This window comes from Leptonychotes weddellii, chromosome 8 (genome assembly GCF_054177405.1).
Source record: "Leptonychotes weddellii isolate Sample4059 chromosome 8, ASM5417740v2, whole genome shotgun sequence".
Taxonomy (NCBI): domain Eukaryota; kingdom Metazoa; phylum Chordata; class Mammalia; order Carnivora; family Phocidae; genus Leptonychotes; species Leptonychotes weddellii.
In genome coordinates this window covers 28,082,718-28,096,962 of record NC_138376.1, presented here as the reverse complement: position 1 = coordinate 28,096,962, position 14,245 = coordinate 28,082,718, and the positions used below count along the sequence as shown (strand labels likewise).

The following is a 14,245-nucleotide window of genomic DNA, read 5'->3' as shown; positions in this document are numbered from 1 at the left end:
CAAACTACACAGCTACCTACAAACTCCTTTTGAAAAGTTTAAAGCCTTACACATTAAAAAAGAACTCTTTTCAACATAAAAATATTAGTTTTGTGCTCACAACTCCTGTTAGGCAAACTGCAGTTCCTAAAAAGGGCCAAATTGAAAGTAACAAAAAAGCAGGCCTGATTGCTTATAGGTCAGGTATGAGATCAGTTTAACTACTCCTCCCTGCAACATCAAACTTTCTTGGCATTATTCAGAACTCTGCTGGCTAAAAGTAAAAGGCTATTCCATTTCCTCAGTTTCTCCATCTTGCTGTAAGTCTTTCAATAAGGGTTCCATTCATGATAATGGTCCCAACGACATAAACGTTGCCAGGGAACAAGCCTCTGATACAACCTGGGCATTAGTTGCCATTGGCAGCTACTTTCTTTGAGCCACATGTCTTCTTATGAGTTACAATGAGAGGCTTGTGACACCAGATTTTTCCAAGGCAGTAGACTGATGTCATAAACGTGATGGTACCAAGCACTCTGGAGAGCTCACCAGCTCCACTCTGAACTCCCTGTAAGCAAGGGGCAAGTTATCCACCCTCTTAAGCCTCAACTTCCTCATCTATAAAGAGATAATGGTTCTACCTCCTAAGATTTCTGGGAATTAGATGACCTGTGAAAGCACTTAGCAGCCAACCCAATTATTAGGAAGACTATAAAACCTAAAATATTTTCACATCTTCAAAACTTTTGGTAATACCATAACTTATTTTTGACTAACCTCTTTCCACCAGGAATTTTTTGAGAAAGAAAAGGCAGAAAGATGAGAAAATGAGAAACTATTTCTTTGTTGCAAACTTTGAATTTGACAAATTCCACACAAAACTACATTAAGATCCACTTTCTAATCTTTCTCTGCACTCCCCCAAATCAGACTTAATCTGTACCTCAACCATTCCTAACACCTAGGAGGTAGCAAAAATAAAATACTTAAGTACATCTTCCCAAGATGTTCTCGCCGAAATAATCATTTCCCAGTTTACTGCCTCTATGCACCTTGAAATCTACTATGTCTTAGGAAAATTTTTTAAAAAAGAAAAGAAAAGAAAAAGGGGCTCAATCACAAAAGTCCTTCAAAGTCTCTGGTTTCTTTACAATACAATTAGAATCATAAGGTAGGATGGAGGCACCTGTTAGGAAAGAAAGGTGGTAAATTCACGAAACTCCAAGCATGACAAGGAGAATTTAAAATCTAACTGTATGTGGAAAAGTTGATTTCCCACCTCCTATTTTTTCACTCTAACACAGGATGGCCAAGTAATAATGCAGGCTGGCCAATGTGAATATTTTTATCATTTAAAAAAATGGGGAGAAAGGAATTTGTGCCAATTGAGCAAACTGGCTCTCACGTTCCCAAGCCAGGCTGACTTGAGTTTTATTTATTTTTTTTTTTAGGCAAGAAAATTTTACATATCTTCTGAAACGTGTTTTAAATAAAGGTGAGACCTCTACAGTCTTATAACTTTACATTAGCCTGGATTCCGGGCTGGATTTTTAAAAATTGGGTGACGTGTGAACAGCTTCCTAAAAGCAAATAGGGCACTGGGATATAATTTAGGAAGTGATGATGCAAGTCTCTGGGGGACAGGGCGGGGGGGTGAAAAAGTCAGAGGAAATACCCTCCTGGTGCCTGGGCACCAACTCATACCAAGGCGGGGAGGGAGGGCTGGCCTCCACATGCCAAGGGAAAGGGGCACCCCAGCTCCACCCGGAGGTGCCAACACCGCCCCCTCATCCCTCCCTCCTGCCCTGCCCCCCTCACCCGTGGCCCGGGCGGCCCCTGTTGGCCCAAACCTCAGGTAGGAGAGTCCCAGAGGGTGGCAGAGCACCCCGGGCAGGGCCTTCTCTGCCCACCTCCAGCTCCCCACCCAGCGCCCCTCCCCGAGATGCGGCCCCTGCCTCCTCCCAGTAGGCCCGGCTAGGGCCCAGCCCCCAGGGTTCCGGCCTCCCGCGGCCCCAAGGCCTGCCCGGACAGCCCCCGCGCCCGCGCCCGCGCCCCCGACCCCCGCCCCCACCCGGCCGGACACTTACCCCCAGAAGCCGCAGGGACAGCGAGGCGGCAGGCTGGGCGCTTTGCTGCGCTCGCTCCCGGCGTCTCCCATGGTGCTCGGCGGCGGCGGAGCTCGGCGGCGGCAGCGGTGGCGGCGGCTGGGCCTGGGCCCCGCTCGAAGGAGGCGGCGGCGGCGACGGCGGCGGCGTCGGGGGGCTCGGGGCGGGGGGAGGGGGAGGGAGCGGGCGCGCGGGCGGGCGCGAGTCCGGGGCTCCGAGCCGGGATTCCAGGCCGGTCAGCTGGAGGCGGGCCGCACCACTCGGCCTGCAGAGACGGGGGGGCCGGGGGAGGTGCGGAGAGGAGAGGGAGGGGAGCTGAGGAGGAGGAGCGTACGGGTGAACCGAGGACCGCGGGAGAGGAGGGAAGACCCGGCGCCCTCGGCAGCTCCCACCGCCGCTCGCAGCCAGAGCGATGTCCCGTGCGGCGGCGCTGGGAAGGACCTGAGGCCCCCGCCGGCTCTGGCGTAGCAGCGGCCGCTGTGAAGTCAAGGGCCCCGCTCGCTCCGTCACTCTCCCCTCCCCCGGAGGCTGCGCTGACCGGACAATGGCCGCTCCGCCCCCTCCCCTCCTCACACACCCCTCCCAAGGAGTCACAATGGTCTCGCCCGGGGGAGCCGCCGCCAAAGCCCAGCAGCTGATCAGCTGGGATCCGGGCGTGCCACTTTGTTCAGCGCCTCAAAGGAAGAGTATGGGGCTGTGGGCAAAGCCGAGAGCGTCGGGCTATCACTCGGCGACGGGCCTCTGAGGCTCTCGTATTCTTGGAACTTTTAAAATCTGAGGCAAACTTACCTTCTCCCCGTCTGAAGAAGGGGAGCAGGGCTTCTGAGTACTCTGGGACGCGTTGCCTCCCCCCAAACGCGAATGGTACGCCCCAAGCGGGAGGGGCAGGAGCGGATTAGTTGTTTAGGGTAAGTCAGGCCAGTCCCAGAGCGGCAGACGAGTGCTGCGCATGCGTCCGGAGACGCCGTAACCGGGTGCTGGGAGGGGCCAGGAGGGAGTGCATCCAAACCCGGAAGTGGGTCTTGCTTCTCCCGGGGCTGCGGGGCTGCGGGGCTCTTCATCTGCGGGGAGGGCCCGGAACCGGCTGCTGCGGGCCCTGGGCGATGCTAGAGACCATTTCTCCACTACTGCCAATCCCCTAGAAATCGCTGTCTTCCCAATCCCCCCACACTGGACCCACTCTTCCAGTTCCACCCGGAGAACTGGTCTCCTCTTGGCAGTAATGAACTTAATGGGAAATGTCCCTCCCCACCCCCGCCCCAGGAAGGGCGGGAGGGTGGTGTCTTGGTCAAGTTCCCTGCCCCTCCTCACTCATAGATGCCCCCCATCCTCAGAGACGCAAGTCCACTCCCTATGCCTAGACTAGGAAAATCTCTCTTTTTCTAGAGTGGGCACGTTTGGTTTTTAGAGGGGAACTATGGCCGAATCAGTGATGAAAATTGATGTAACCAAAGAAGTTCGAGCCCCTAAAAAATAAGCCTTTAGCACTCCATGTCTTTGATCTTGAACTCATTCTGAGTTCCAGCCAATCGTGAGTAGAATGCGATTGTTGGTGACAAATTTCAACGAGAAGGAAACTTCCACCATATCTCCTGGAGAGGTGGCCCACAGCTGAGACCCTTGTGGGTGAAATTCTAGGTCCCTGCTACTTGGCAGGAAGACTTCCTGGCTCTAGGTGGGAATACGAGACCCTCAGAGGGTATTACGTAGATTAATTTTATTTCTATATCTGCCATTATATTTGTGCATGATTTGTGGACTTAACATTTATGATACTTCTTTTGGCCTCTAAAGAGCAAAGGTCACATTTAGCTTAGCATCCTCTTAAAGATGCTGTTGATGATGATGACAGTGATTGCAAAAATCAAGTCATTTACAGCCAACGCACCCCCAAATGAGAGTGCTGATTTTCGTAATATTGAGTTTCAACTTTGTGGATTTTCACAAGCCTTCAATAAATATTTCTGTCAAAAGTCCATAGAATGGATGAGACCATACAGCACACTAGCTTTCACTGGACTCATATTGCCCTTAAATCTTCACTTAGGCTGACATAAAATTGCCACATTCATGAAAGACTTAGAGCCTTTGAGTTTAACAGACCAAGATTAAGTGGGACTCTCTCTCTCTATTGGCATCTTGATGATCTTTTATATATGGAAAAGGAAACCCTAAAATCAAAAGGAAAATTTAGTATAAACTGTGATTGTCATCTTACAAACTGCTTGCCTGTTTGTTAGCCAGTTTTCATTTTTACAAGCCTCTACCAAGTACCCAGTATGTGCACAAAACTTTCTAAGGCCTTGTCCCTCCTATTCCCCTCTGCCCCACTGCTCTTCCTCTCTCTTGCCCAGCATACTCCTACTGCCCATTCAGGCATATGTTATCTCTTCAGTCCCTTCCATACTCTTGACAAGGCAGAATTGGTCCCTCCTTCCTCTACCCTCATAATCTCCATTATAGGACCAAGAAATATACATGTTAATCTCTTATCACAAAACCTAGCTCCAGAAGGTTTGGCTCTTAGAAATTTCTAACTGCTGGGAGACCAACCATGAGAGACTATGGACTCTGAGAAGCGAACTGAGGGTTTTAGAGGGGAGGGGGGTGGGGGGGGTTGTTAGCCCGGTGATGGGTATTAAGGAGGGCACATATTGAATGGAGCACTGAGTGTTATATGCAAACAATGAATAATGGAACACTACATCAAAAACTAATGATGTAATTTATGGTGACTAACATAACATAATAAAATAAAACCTAAAAAAAAATAGCTAATGTGTACCCTCAACCCAGTGGGGGGTGGGGAGGGAATACAAGACCCTTGGAGGGTATTACCCAGATTAATTTTATTACCAAATGCTATTTTATTTCTATATGTGCCACTATGTTTGTTCATTATCTGTGCACCTGTGGGATCCACCAGTCTCTGTGGGATTGAAGCCAACTCAATCCATGTTTGCTGCATGGAAGAGCTAATCTGATAAGAAGCCACTCTTAGTCAAGCCTCTTTCATCTGCAAGAAATATAAACCACTGGAACTTCATGCAAAAATTAATGAATTAATTAATAATTTATGGAAGGAAATAATCTTAAAGAACCCAAGGACACAGAGAGGAAAAAGATCTCATGAAGGACTGGAAGAGGGGTCTAAAATACTAACAGAAGCCAAGTAGCTAGTCCTTCATTATCTCTTTTTCTCTCTGGTCACATGTTCTTCTATCTCTCACTCTGCAGACCTGCTTTCACTGCTGCTCTGGGAACACAGTGGAAAGTGACTGTCCACACTTGCCTTGCCTCATTTCAAGAACCAGCAATTAATCAGTTATCTATGAATCCCAGTTCTCAGGAGAAAGAACCTGACTGGTCAAATTTATGTCAGGTTGTCTATTCTTGATAAAGTTGCTTTGAGCCAGTCCAGGCTCTTTGTTTTGTAATGCATACAGGACTGCCAGAGGCCTGTCCTTGTAGCCTGTGGGTCTCAAAGAAGGTCAGTGATGTTCTTGACAAAGATTCCAAAGGTATCTACCAGAGACCAAAAAAGGAGTCAATTGCAGCCTGAAATCAAAAAGCATAAAGAACAGTGGACGTGATGGGGTGCCTGGGTGGCTCAGTCGTTAAGCGTCTGCCTTCGGATCAGGTCATGATCCCAGGGTCCTGGGATGGAGCCCCGCATCGGGCTCCCTGCTCGGCGGGAAGCCAGCTTCTCCCTCTCCCACTCCCCCTGCTTGTGTTCCCTCTCTCACTGTGTCTCTCTCTGTCAAATAAATAAATAAAATCTTTTTAAAAAAAGAACAGTGGACATGTTCAAGAATTTTCCAACAAACTAACTCCTACTTAAACTATTTCAGGCCTAAAATTAAATGGCATTCCCTCAAAGAAGCTTTCACTAATCCCCAGCCCCAGTTAAGATTATGTTGTCCCATTTTATCTTCCTTTGTAGAACCTGTCATGGTTTATAATTAAATATTTATTTGTGTGTTTTCTCTCCAAAGATCATGTCCGTTTTGCTCACTGCAAAAAAATGCCCACATACAATGCCCAGGACACATTTGATAGACATTAATAAATGTTTGTTGAATGGAAAAAAATAACCAATGTGAAGCCCATATATGAATTGGCACCCCATTCAGACTATCCTGGGGGATTTTCTATCACACCTTTCCTAGAAGACACTGAAACTCACTGTGAGCCTTTTCATCACACTGAGTTGTACAAAATGAGACCCAGTGTTCATCTTCCCAAGGTTTCTATGAGAAGAGCCCTTGAACCAGTTCCTATAACATGCCCACTTAGTTGGCAGAAAGCTCAGAGAAGACATAAAATTTCAGGGCATCATCAAATTAGGGGACCAAAGTATGGGGGTAATTGACAGAAGTGCTTTTGTCATAATTGTCTTGACTATTTCCTAGTGTAGATTACATTCCAGATGAACCTGTGATGTGACTCTTGGGTGTAGTTTGCAATCACCATTGGCCTAAAAGGAGCCATCTACATGCTCAGTAGGGTCTAATAAAGGATAATATTAATGCTTCAGCAGCCAGAGCTCTTGAAGTAGCAACTGAGGTTGTGTGGGAAAGAGCCAGGTGTGACTCAAGGGCAGGAGCTCACAAGGGCTGCTTCCTTGGTAATACTGAGTCCAAAGACCTTAGCCCTGCAAGAGATGGCCAAAAAGGAGACACTTGTAGAGACCTGAGAGGGAGCAGATTGTCCTCCAACTCAGATTCTAATTCTTACCCCACAGCTCTAACTCCCGGTTCAAACCCTTCCATCATTGTAATTCATTCTATCCTGGAATTAGTCCCAATGTCCAATCCAAACTCTAGCCTCCATCTTCATCCTAATCCCAACATTGTCTGTAAAAGTTAATCCTAGATTCAGACCTAATCCCAACCCTAATTCTGTGAGTTTAACGAAGGCTCCTTGCCTTGCCACTGAGTATTTTCCTCAGTTCCTCTTTCTTATGTCCCTTGACCCAGACCCACTCCTGGGGACAGAGAATCTTATGACACTCTGGACCCCTGGGGAGAATGGGGGCCAGTTTTAATAATCCTAAAAAAATCCTGAAAAAGAAAAGGGCCTTGGGCTGCTAGGAAAGAGAAAATGGGGCATCTTTCACCTGCAGCGAACTTTCCCAGCTGCAACATGTCCTGTTTGCCAAATTCAGGAACTGCTCAGCCTCTGAAAGTCCAGAAAAGATGCAATCGAAGTCACCTGTGTAGACTTAGGAATGTGTGCTATAGCTGGCCAAGAGCAGAAGATCTGAGACCTTTCTGTAAAATGATAGGGTTAGATTAGATGAGTGTCTTTCAAACCACGTTCTCAGAGAGCAAGAATTCTGGTTTCTGCTCTCCTCCCACACTTGGGTTTGGTTTTCCAAAGCGGGGGGCAGGGCGGGGAGCCTTTTTTTTTTTAAGTCACTGAACTAGAACCTCCCTAAGCTTGCTTCTGGCCCTTGAGTTTTCTGATGTGCAGTTGATTCTTTTAGTCACTTACGGTCCACTTGGCATGGATAAACTCTCAGAACCAAGGGAAAAGAAGAGCAACCAAGCATACCATCTCCAGCCCTTCTCAGGAAGCTAAAAATAAATTAAATAAAATGAAGAGTGCAATGGAGAAGAGAGGGGAGGGGAGGAGAGAATGCTGCCATTTCACGTTTCATGTTCCCATGTTCATGAAGCAATTGCTGATTTCCCTGCTGCTCACACCCATCTTGGTGTGAAATTTGATTTTACTGACTTTTAAATTTCTTTTCAAGAATGGAAATACTGTTTTTCCCAGAAATACTTGACCTTTTTGGGGAAAAAATTTTCAAATAATGAGAAAGCAAAAGTCCTCCCTAATACTACTCCCTAGAGAGACTCTTAACGGTTTGTTACATAGCCTTCCAGGCTTTTCATTTATATACTGTTAGATTAACAGGGTCATATAACACAGAGTATACTCTGATTATTTTTAACTTAGAAATATGTCATGGACATCTTCCACATCCATGCATGTAGCTTTGCAGTATTGTCCATAGCTAAATTATTAGGGTTATCTGAAGATATATAGGATATATATGTTCTATTGGTTAAGATATATATGAAACCAGGGGCACATGAGTGGCTCAGTCAGTTAAGTGTCCGACTCTTGATCTCAGCTCAGGTCTTGATCTAAGGCTCATGAGTTCAAGCCCTGCGTTGGGCTCCATGCTGGGTGTGGAGCCTACATTAAAAAAAAAAAAAAAAGATTGACAAACCAAAAGAGACTCTTAATCATAGGATACAAACTGAAGGTTTCTGGAGGGGAGGGGGGTGGAAGGATAGGGTTACTGGGTGATGGACATTAAGGAAGGCATGTGATGTAATGAGCACTGGGTATTATATAAGACGGATGAATCACAGACCTGTACCTCTGAAACCAATAATGTTAATTTTAAAAAATTAATTTTTAAAAAGATATATATGAAACCATATATGAAGCTATATATATAGATACAAAACCATACACACACACACACACACACACACACACACACATATATATATGTTATAAAGTACGGTTGATCCTGAAGGACACAGGTTTGAACTACGCAGGTCCATTTATATGAGGACTTTTTTTAATACAGTACTGTACTGTAAATTTATTTCCTCCTCTTTCTGGTTTTCTTAACGGCATTTTTTTTCTCTAGCTTACTTTTTTTTTAAGATTTACTTCTTTATTTGTCAGAGGGAGCGCGTGTACATAAGCACAGGGAGTGGCAGGCAGAGGGAGAAGCAGGTTCCCTGCTGAGCAAGGAGCCGGATGCAGGACTCAATCCCAGGACCCTGGGATCATGACCTGAGCTGAAGGCAGATGCTTAACCAACTGAATCACCCAGGTGTCCCTCTGGCTTACTTTATTGTAAGAATACAGCATATAATACATATAACATACAAAATATGTGTTAATCGACCATTTATGTTATTGGTAAGTCAATAGTAAGTTATGAGTAGTTCAGTTTCAGGGGAGTCAAATGTTATATGCAAATTTTTGACTCTTTAGGGAGGGGTCAGCATTCATAAATGCCCCTGCATTGTTCAAGGGTCAACTGCTTAACCATATATATGAGGTTTATTTTCATTTATTTATTTATATTATATATATATGTATACACACACACACATATGAGATTTATTATAAGGAATTGGCTCATGCAATTAAGAAGGCTGAGAAGTCCCAAGATCTGCAGTCTGGAGGCCCGAGAACCAGGAGAGCCAATGGTGGTAGGTTCCAGTCTAAGTTTAAAGATAAAAGAGAAGATTGATGTTCAGCTAAAGACCATCAGGCGGAGAGCAAATTCTTTCTTGCTCAGCCTTTTTATCTACTCAGGCCTTTAACAAGTTGGATGGGGCCAGCCCACACTGGTGAGGGAAATCTGCTTTACTCAGTCCACTGATTCAAATGTTAATTTCATCCAGAAGAAACCTGCCAGACACACCCAGAATGTTTAACCACATAGCTGGGTACTCCATGGCCCAATCAAGTTGACACATGATATTAACCCATCACACTAAAATCATGGGCTCCAAAGTCAAGATGCCTGTGTTTGAATCTGGCTTCTACCACCTACCAGCTCTGAGACTTTAGGGAAGTTACTTAGCCTGCCTATGCCTCAGTTTCCTCAATTGTTACAGGAGGCATCTGTAGTGGGCTCTGCTTTTCATCTGCCCAGTTTCTCTTTGGTGGTCCTACTTCTCCGGCTCCCAGGCCTTCTCAGAGATGTACACATAATAGATTCAGTCAAGGAGCCCTATCCTTCTGGCCACAGGAATTCCGATTGGCTTTTGAAGAGCCAGGGCCCTCCCTGAGCTGACTCTCTAGCCTCACCTTCTGAGATCAACTGTCCTTAGGAACATGTAAGCCCAAAACTACTGAGGGACTCACCATGTGGCCATGTGGAACCAGGCTGAGAATTAAGCTAACGTAGAAGAAAGAAGAGATGGAGAGCGATAAAGACTAAGTTAAGTCATCAAGGCATTATTTGAGTCCTTGTCCCCCTCCCTCTGCTCCTCCCCTTGCTTGCGTTCCCTCTCTGGCTGTGTCTCTGTCAAATAAATAAAATCTTAAAAAAAAAGTTTTTCTGAGGGGCGCCTGGCTGGCTCAGTCCGTTGAGCCTCCGACTCTTGGTTTCAGCTCTGGTCATGATCTCAGGGTCATGAGATTGTCCGCTTGTCCCCCTCCCTCTGCTCCTCCCCTTGCTTGCGTGCTCTTTTTCTGTCTCTCTCTCAAATAAATAAATAAATAAATTTTAAAAAGTTTTTCTGAATGTCTTAAAGGACAGTAATGTCCAGCTTTCCACATTTTTTAAATAAAATTTTTTAAGATTTATTTATTTATTTATTTGAGAGAGAAAGCACGAGGGGTGTTTAGGGAAGAGCAGAAGGAGAGGGAGAAGCAGACTCCCTGCTGAGCAGGGAGCCCAACTCAGGGGCTGATCCCAGGACCCTGAGATCACTGAGATCATGACCTGAGCCAAGAGCAGACGCTTAACTGACTGAGCCACCCAGGCGACCCCACATTTATAAAAAATTTTACAGTGAACATTTGCTTGTTTGTCCTTTTAGTGTCTCAGATAAATTTTTTAGAAAAAGAACTGCAATACCATTTAACATTTGTTACGTAGGCCAAACTTTCCTCCAGAAAAGTTGTATCAATTTACACTCCCTTCAACAGTGAATGAGAAGGCTGATTTCCCTACACCTCAGTAGCCTTGGGATATCATTACTCTTTTTAATCATTGCCAATGTAGAAGGTAAAAAATAGCACCTAATGGATGTTTTATTTTGCATTTTTGGTTATTAATGAGGTTCAGATTATTTAATTTTTTCATATATATATGCCATTCGAATTTGAATTTAGATTTATTTTTGTGTGCATTATCCATTTGTATTATCTGTTTATAACCTTGGTCCCTTTTTTTTTTTTTAAAGATCTAACCAGAAATCGAGAGTCAGACAATTAACTGATTGGCGGCCTGCAGTTATGCTTTTTTTTTTTTAAAGATTTTATTTATTTATTTGACAGAGAGAGACACACACAGCAAGAGAGGGAACACAAGCAGGGGGAGTGGGAGAGGGAGAAGCAGGCTTCCCGCGGAGCAGGGAGCCCGATGCGGGGCTCGATCCCTGGACCCTGGGATCATGACCTGAGCCAAAGGCAGACGCTTAACGACTGAGTCACCCAGGCACCCCCTTGGTCCATTTTTCTACAAAGATTTTTTTCTTATTTACGTTAAGATATTAAAGTTGATATTAAGAATATTAACATTTTGTCATATATACTGCAAATTATTTCTTCCTTTGTCTCTTAGCTGTATCTAGGCTTTCGACTTTGAAGAGTCTAAAATGCAAAGGAACTATGTGAATTAACCTTGGCTAATGTTTGAATTGCCTACATGGCACTTTTTGCTTAAAGCCTCTAGTTGCTACTTACAGGTTTAAAAGAAGAAGATAAGGAGAGAATTAAAGGGGAAAAGACAGGAAATCACAGGAGATGGGGACAAGCAGTGAGAACCCCATCCTCTCAGCCTGCCCAACCCCACCTCATCTCAGGCAGGCTCAGCCATGAGGCAAATGGCCAAGGCCTCCATAGTCAGCTCAGTCCCTGAGCCAGAACTGAGCTCCCTGGGGTGAATCATCCAGGCCATATGTCTAACGCAGCCTCCCCGATTTTCTGTCTAGAGGTGGAAAAGCAACCAGACGCTGTGGCCCTTTAGCTCTGTCAGCCCCCAGGGACTGGCCTGAAATTCTCATCAAGTCACTTGTTCAAGTTTGCAGAGGTAATTTCCAGGAGCGAATGGTACCACACGTGGCCAGGCTGGGCTTTGAGAACCGACCCAATGAGAAGAACCCAGGGTATTTGAAGAAGGTTGAGTGGTTAAGAAAAAAAAGGTTAGAATTCATGCTTAGGATGACATTAGGGAGGGAGCCAGAGTTAGGGGAATGGGGCTAGGGAGTCAGAGTAAGCAGGCTCAGGGAAATGCTTGGGTCGGGGAAGGAGGCGTAGCTGTCCAGGATGGGGCTGAAAGGCTAAGGCTGGTGTCTTAGTCTGGATCCTCCACCAAAAGCTGCCGCTCAGACAGAGATCAGGAGGTGCAGAGAATACTTCTAGGGATGACAAAGTGGCCAGTAAAGGGTGTATTGTCAAGCCAGCTCTGGTTGGGAGTGACTGGAGCTCCTAGAGTACTGTGCAAAATCACACCTTGAAGTTATCCCAGCTGAGGGCTCAGGGGACTGAGTATTTATGCACCCACTTCTGTTCATAGTTGATGGCTGCTCGCAGCGCTTCAATCTGCCTTTTTCTGGTGGAGCAGCCTTCCTCGGTTTCAGAGAAAGCCCTCAGGCAAAGAGGTGCAGGGACTGGCCCTTGGAAATTAGTGGGATCACTCAAAAGTGTGAAGGCCAAGGGGGTATGGATGAGACATCTACAGAGTTTGTCATAGCTGGGGACAGTTTGGGTGGGGTGTATGATATGATATTTGGTAAAATGATGCAGGGATTTCTTCTGAAGGCTGTGATTAATCAAGGAAGGCTAGATGCCTTCTGATTAGGAGCTAGGGAGCAGAGATAAGGTTACAGTTGGGATTAGAAGGTTAGGGTTCTGTTCAGGGCACTCAGAGAGGCTACTCATCCTGCCTGAAGTTACACAGCGAATAGGTGGTAAGCCGGGGCAGGATCGCAGCCTGGTCTGTTACTCTGAAACCCATTAAGAGGCAGAGTGCAGGCTAGCCTGATGAAGGGAGGGAGGTATCCACAGGATCTTTGCCACCTGGGCTTCTTCCCCAGCAGCCAGGGAGCGGGGCTAGGAGGAGACTGTGCACCAGCCATCTGTTCTCTTGGCTCAACTGCCTGGCAACTGCCGGCTCATGTCTGTTCCCTGCTCTGGAGGAGGATGCATTCCTCCATGGCCCATCGGGCAGGATGAGGAGCCATGCCCTCGCCAGGGCTGTACCACATGATGGATTCAGTGATTATCACTTTCTGATGTGGAGGCTGCTCAATCATGTAGCAGACCCAATCCCATCTGGTGTGTCTTTCTTGAAAGAGCTGCTGGAAGGAAAAATCAGCCTACTGCTCATGTCGGTGGGAGTGTGTGCATGTACACACGGGTACAGGGGTGCACACGCAGGTGTGAGACGCTGTGTGTTCGTGCACCGCGTGAATGCACAGGGGTGGATGTGAACACTGGGAGTTCAAAACCACTGTGGTTCTATTTCCTTCTCAGAGTTCATTTAGCAAATAAGTCATTGAAAAATAATGATGCTACTGTTTTTGAGTACCTTCCGTAGGCCTGTAACTGTGGTAAGTGCTCTATACACACTGCTTACTGTAGTTATTACAAACCTTACAGCTACCATGCAAGAGAAACATCTTCAGCTACCATGCAAGAGAAACATCTTCCTCATCCTGCAGATGAAGAAACCAAAGCTCTCGCATCTCAGTGAGCTGCCCAAGGACTTATTTTTAAGTGGTAGAGCCAGGATTTGAGACCATGTCTCTGATTCCAAACTGCATGATATTTAATTTCCACCTCCTCCCAAATTTTCTCAGAATGAGAATGAAAAACTACTCCTACACTTGACAATAGGAATGATTCACACAAAACTAATGTTGAGCAAAAGAATTCAGACACAAATACCTACTACATGATTCCATTTATATCAAATTCAGAAATAGACATAACTAACCTATGCTGCTGAGAGGAGAATGGTTACCCCTGCAGGGAGGAGGGAGTGGCTGGAAGGGGGGCCCTGGAGGAACTCCTGGGAGCTAGTGATGGGTACCAAACTATTTCTTGATTTTGGTGCTGGTTACACAGATGCATTCAGTGTGTGTGAATTTATTAACTGTGGAGGTCTGATTTGTGCCCTTCTCCATATGAATGTTTCACCTCCAAAAAAAGTTCACAAAGATTTGCCAGGGCTTGTGAGGGATTCAGAGAAAGGAAGCATCACAGACCCTGCGTTTGGTGGCGGGCGGGGGGTCCTGTTCTAATCAAGTGACTCAATCTCAGTCTCAGGAAGCTTCCAGGCTATGGAGTGGGGAGGGATATTGAGGTTAGCGGACTTCAAGCTAAATGCTCCTGGGGGGCTGGCAAAGAGGAGTGATGGGAGGCTAGGGGAGTTGCCAATGGGACTT

At 46.1% G+C, this 14,245-nt stretch overlaps 1 protein-coding gene across 2 annotated transcripts in view; it reads right to left on the bottom strand.

Moving 5' to 3' along the window:
• Window positions 1-3,012, bottom strand: part of ZFAND3 (zinc finger AN1-type containing 3) — a 338,039-nt gene extending 335,027 nt beyond the window's left edge. Inside the window, exons 1-2 of one of the 2 annotated variants that reach the window (XM_081827415.1) lie at window positions 2,874-3,012; window positions 2,067-2,349 (exon numbers count right to left, since the gene is read on the bottom strand). In XM_081827415.1, coding sequence (XP_081683541.1) covers window positions 2,067-2,137 — 71 coding nt within the window. In that variant the 5' untranslated portion in view covers window positions 2,138-2,349; window positions 2,874-3,012. The remainder of the gene's footprint in view (window positions 1-2,066; window positions 2,350-2,873) is intronic. The other variant, XM_081827413.1, reaches the window with a different exon arrangement.
• Between the last annotated feature and the right edge of the window lie 11,233 nt (window positions 3,013-14,245).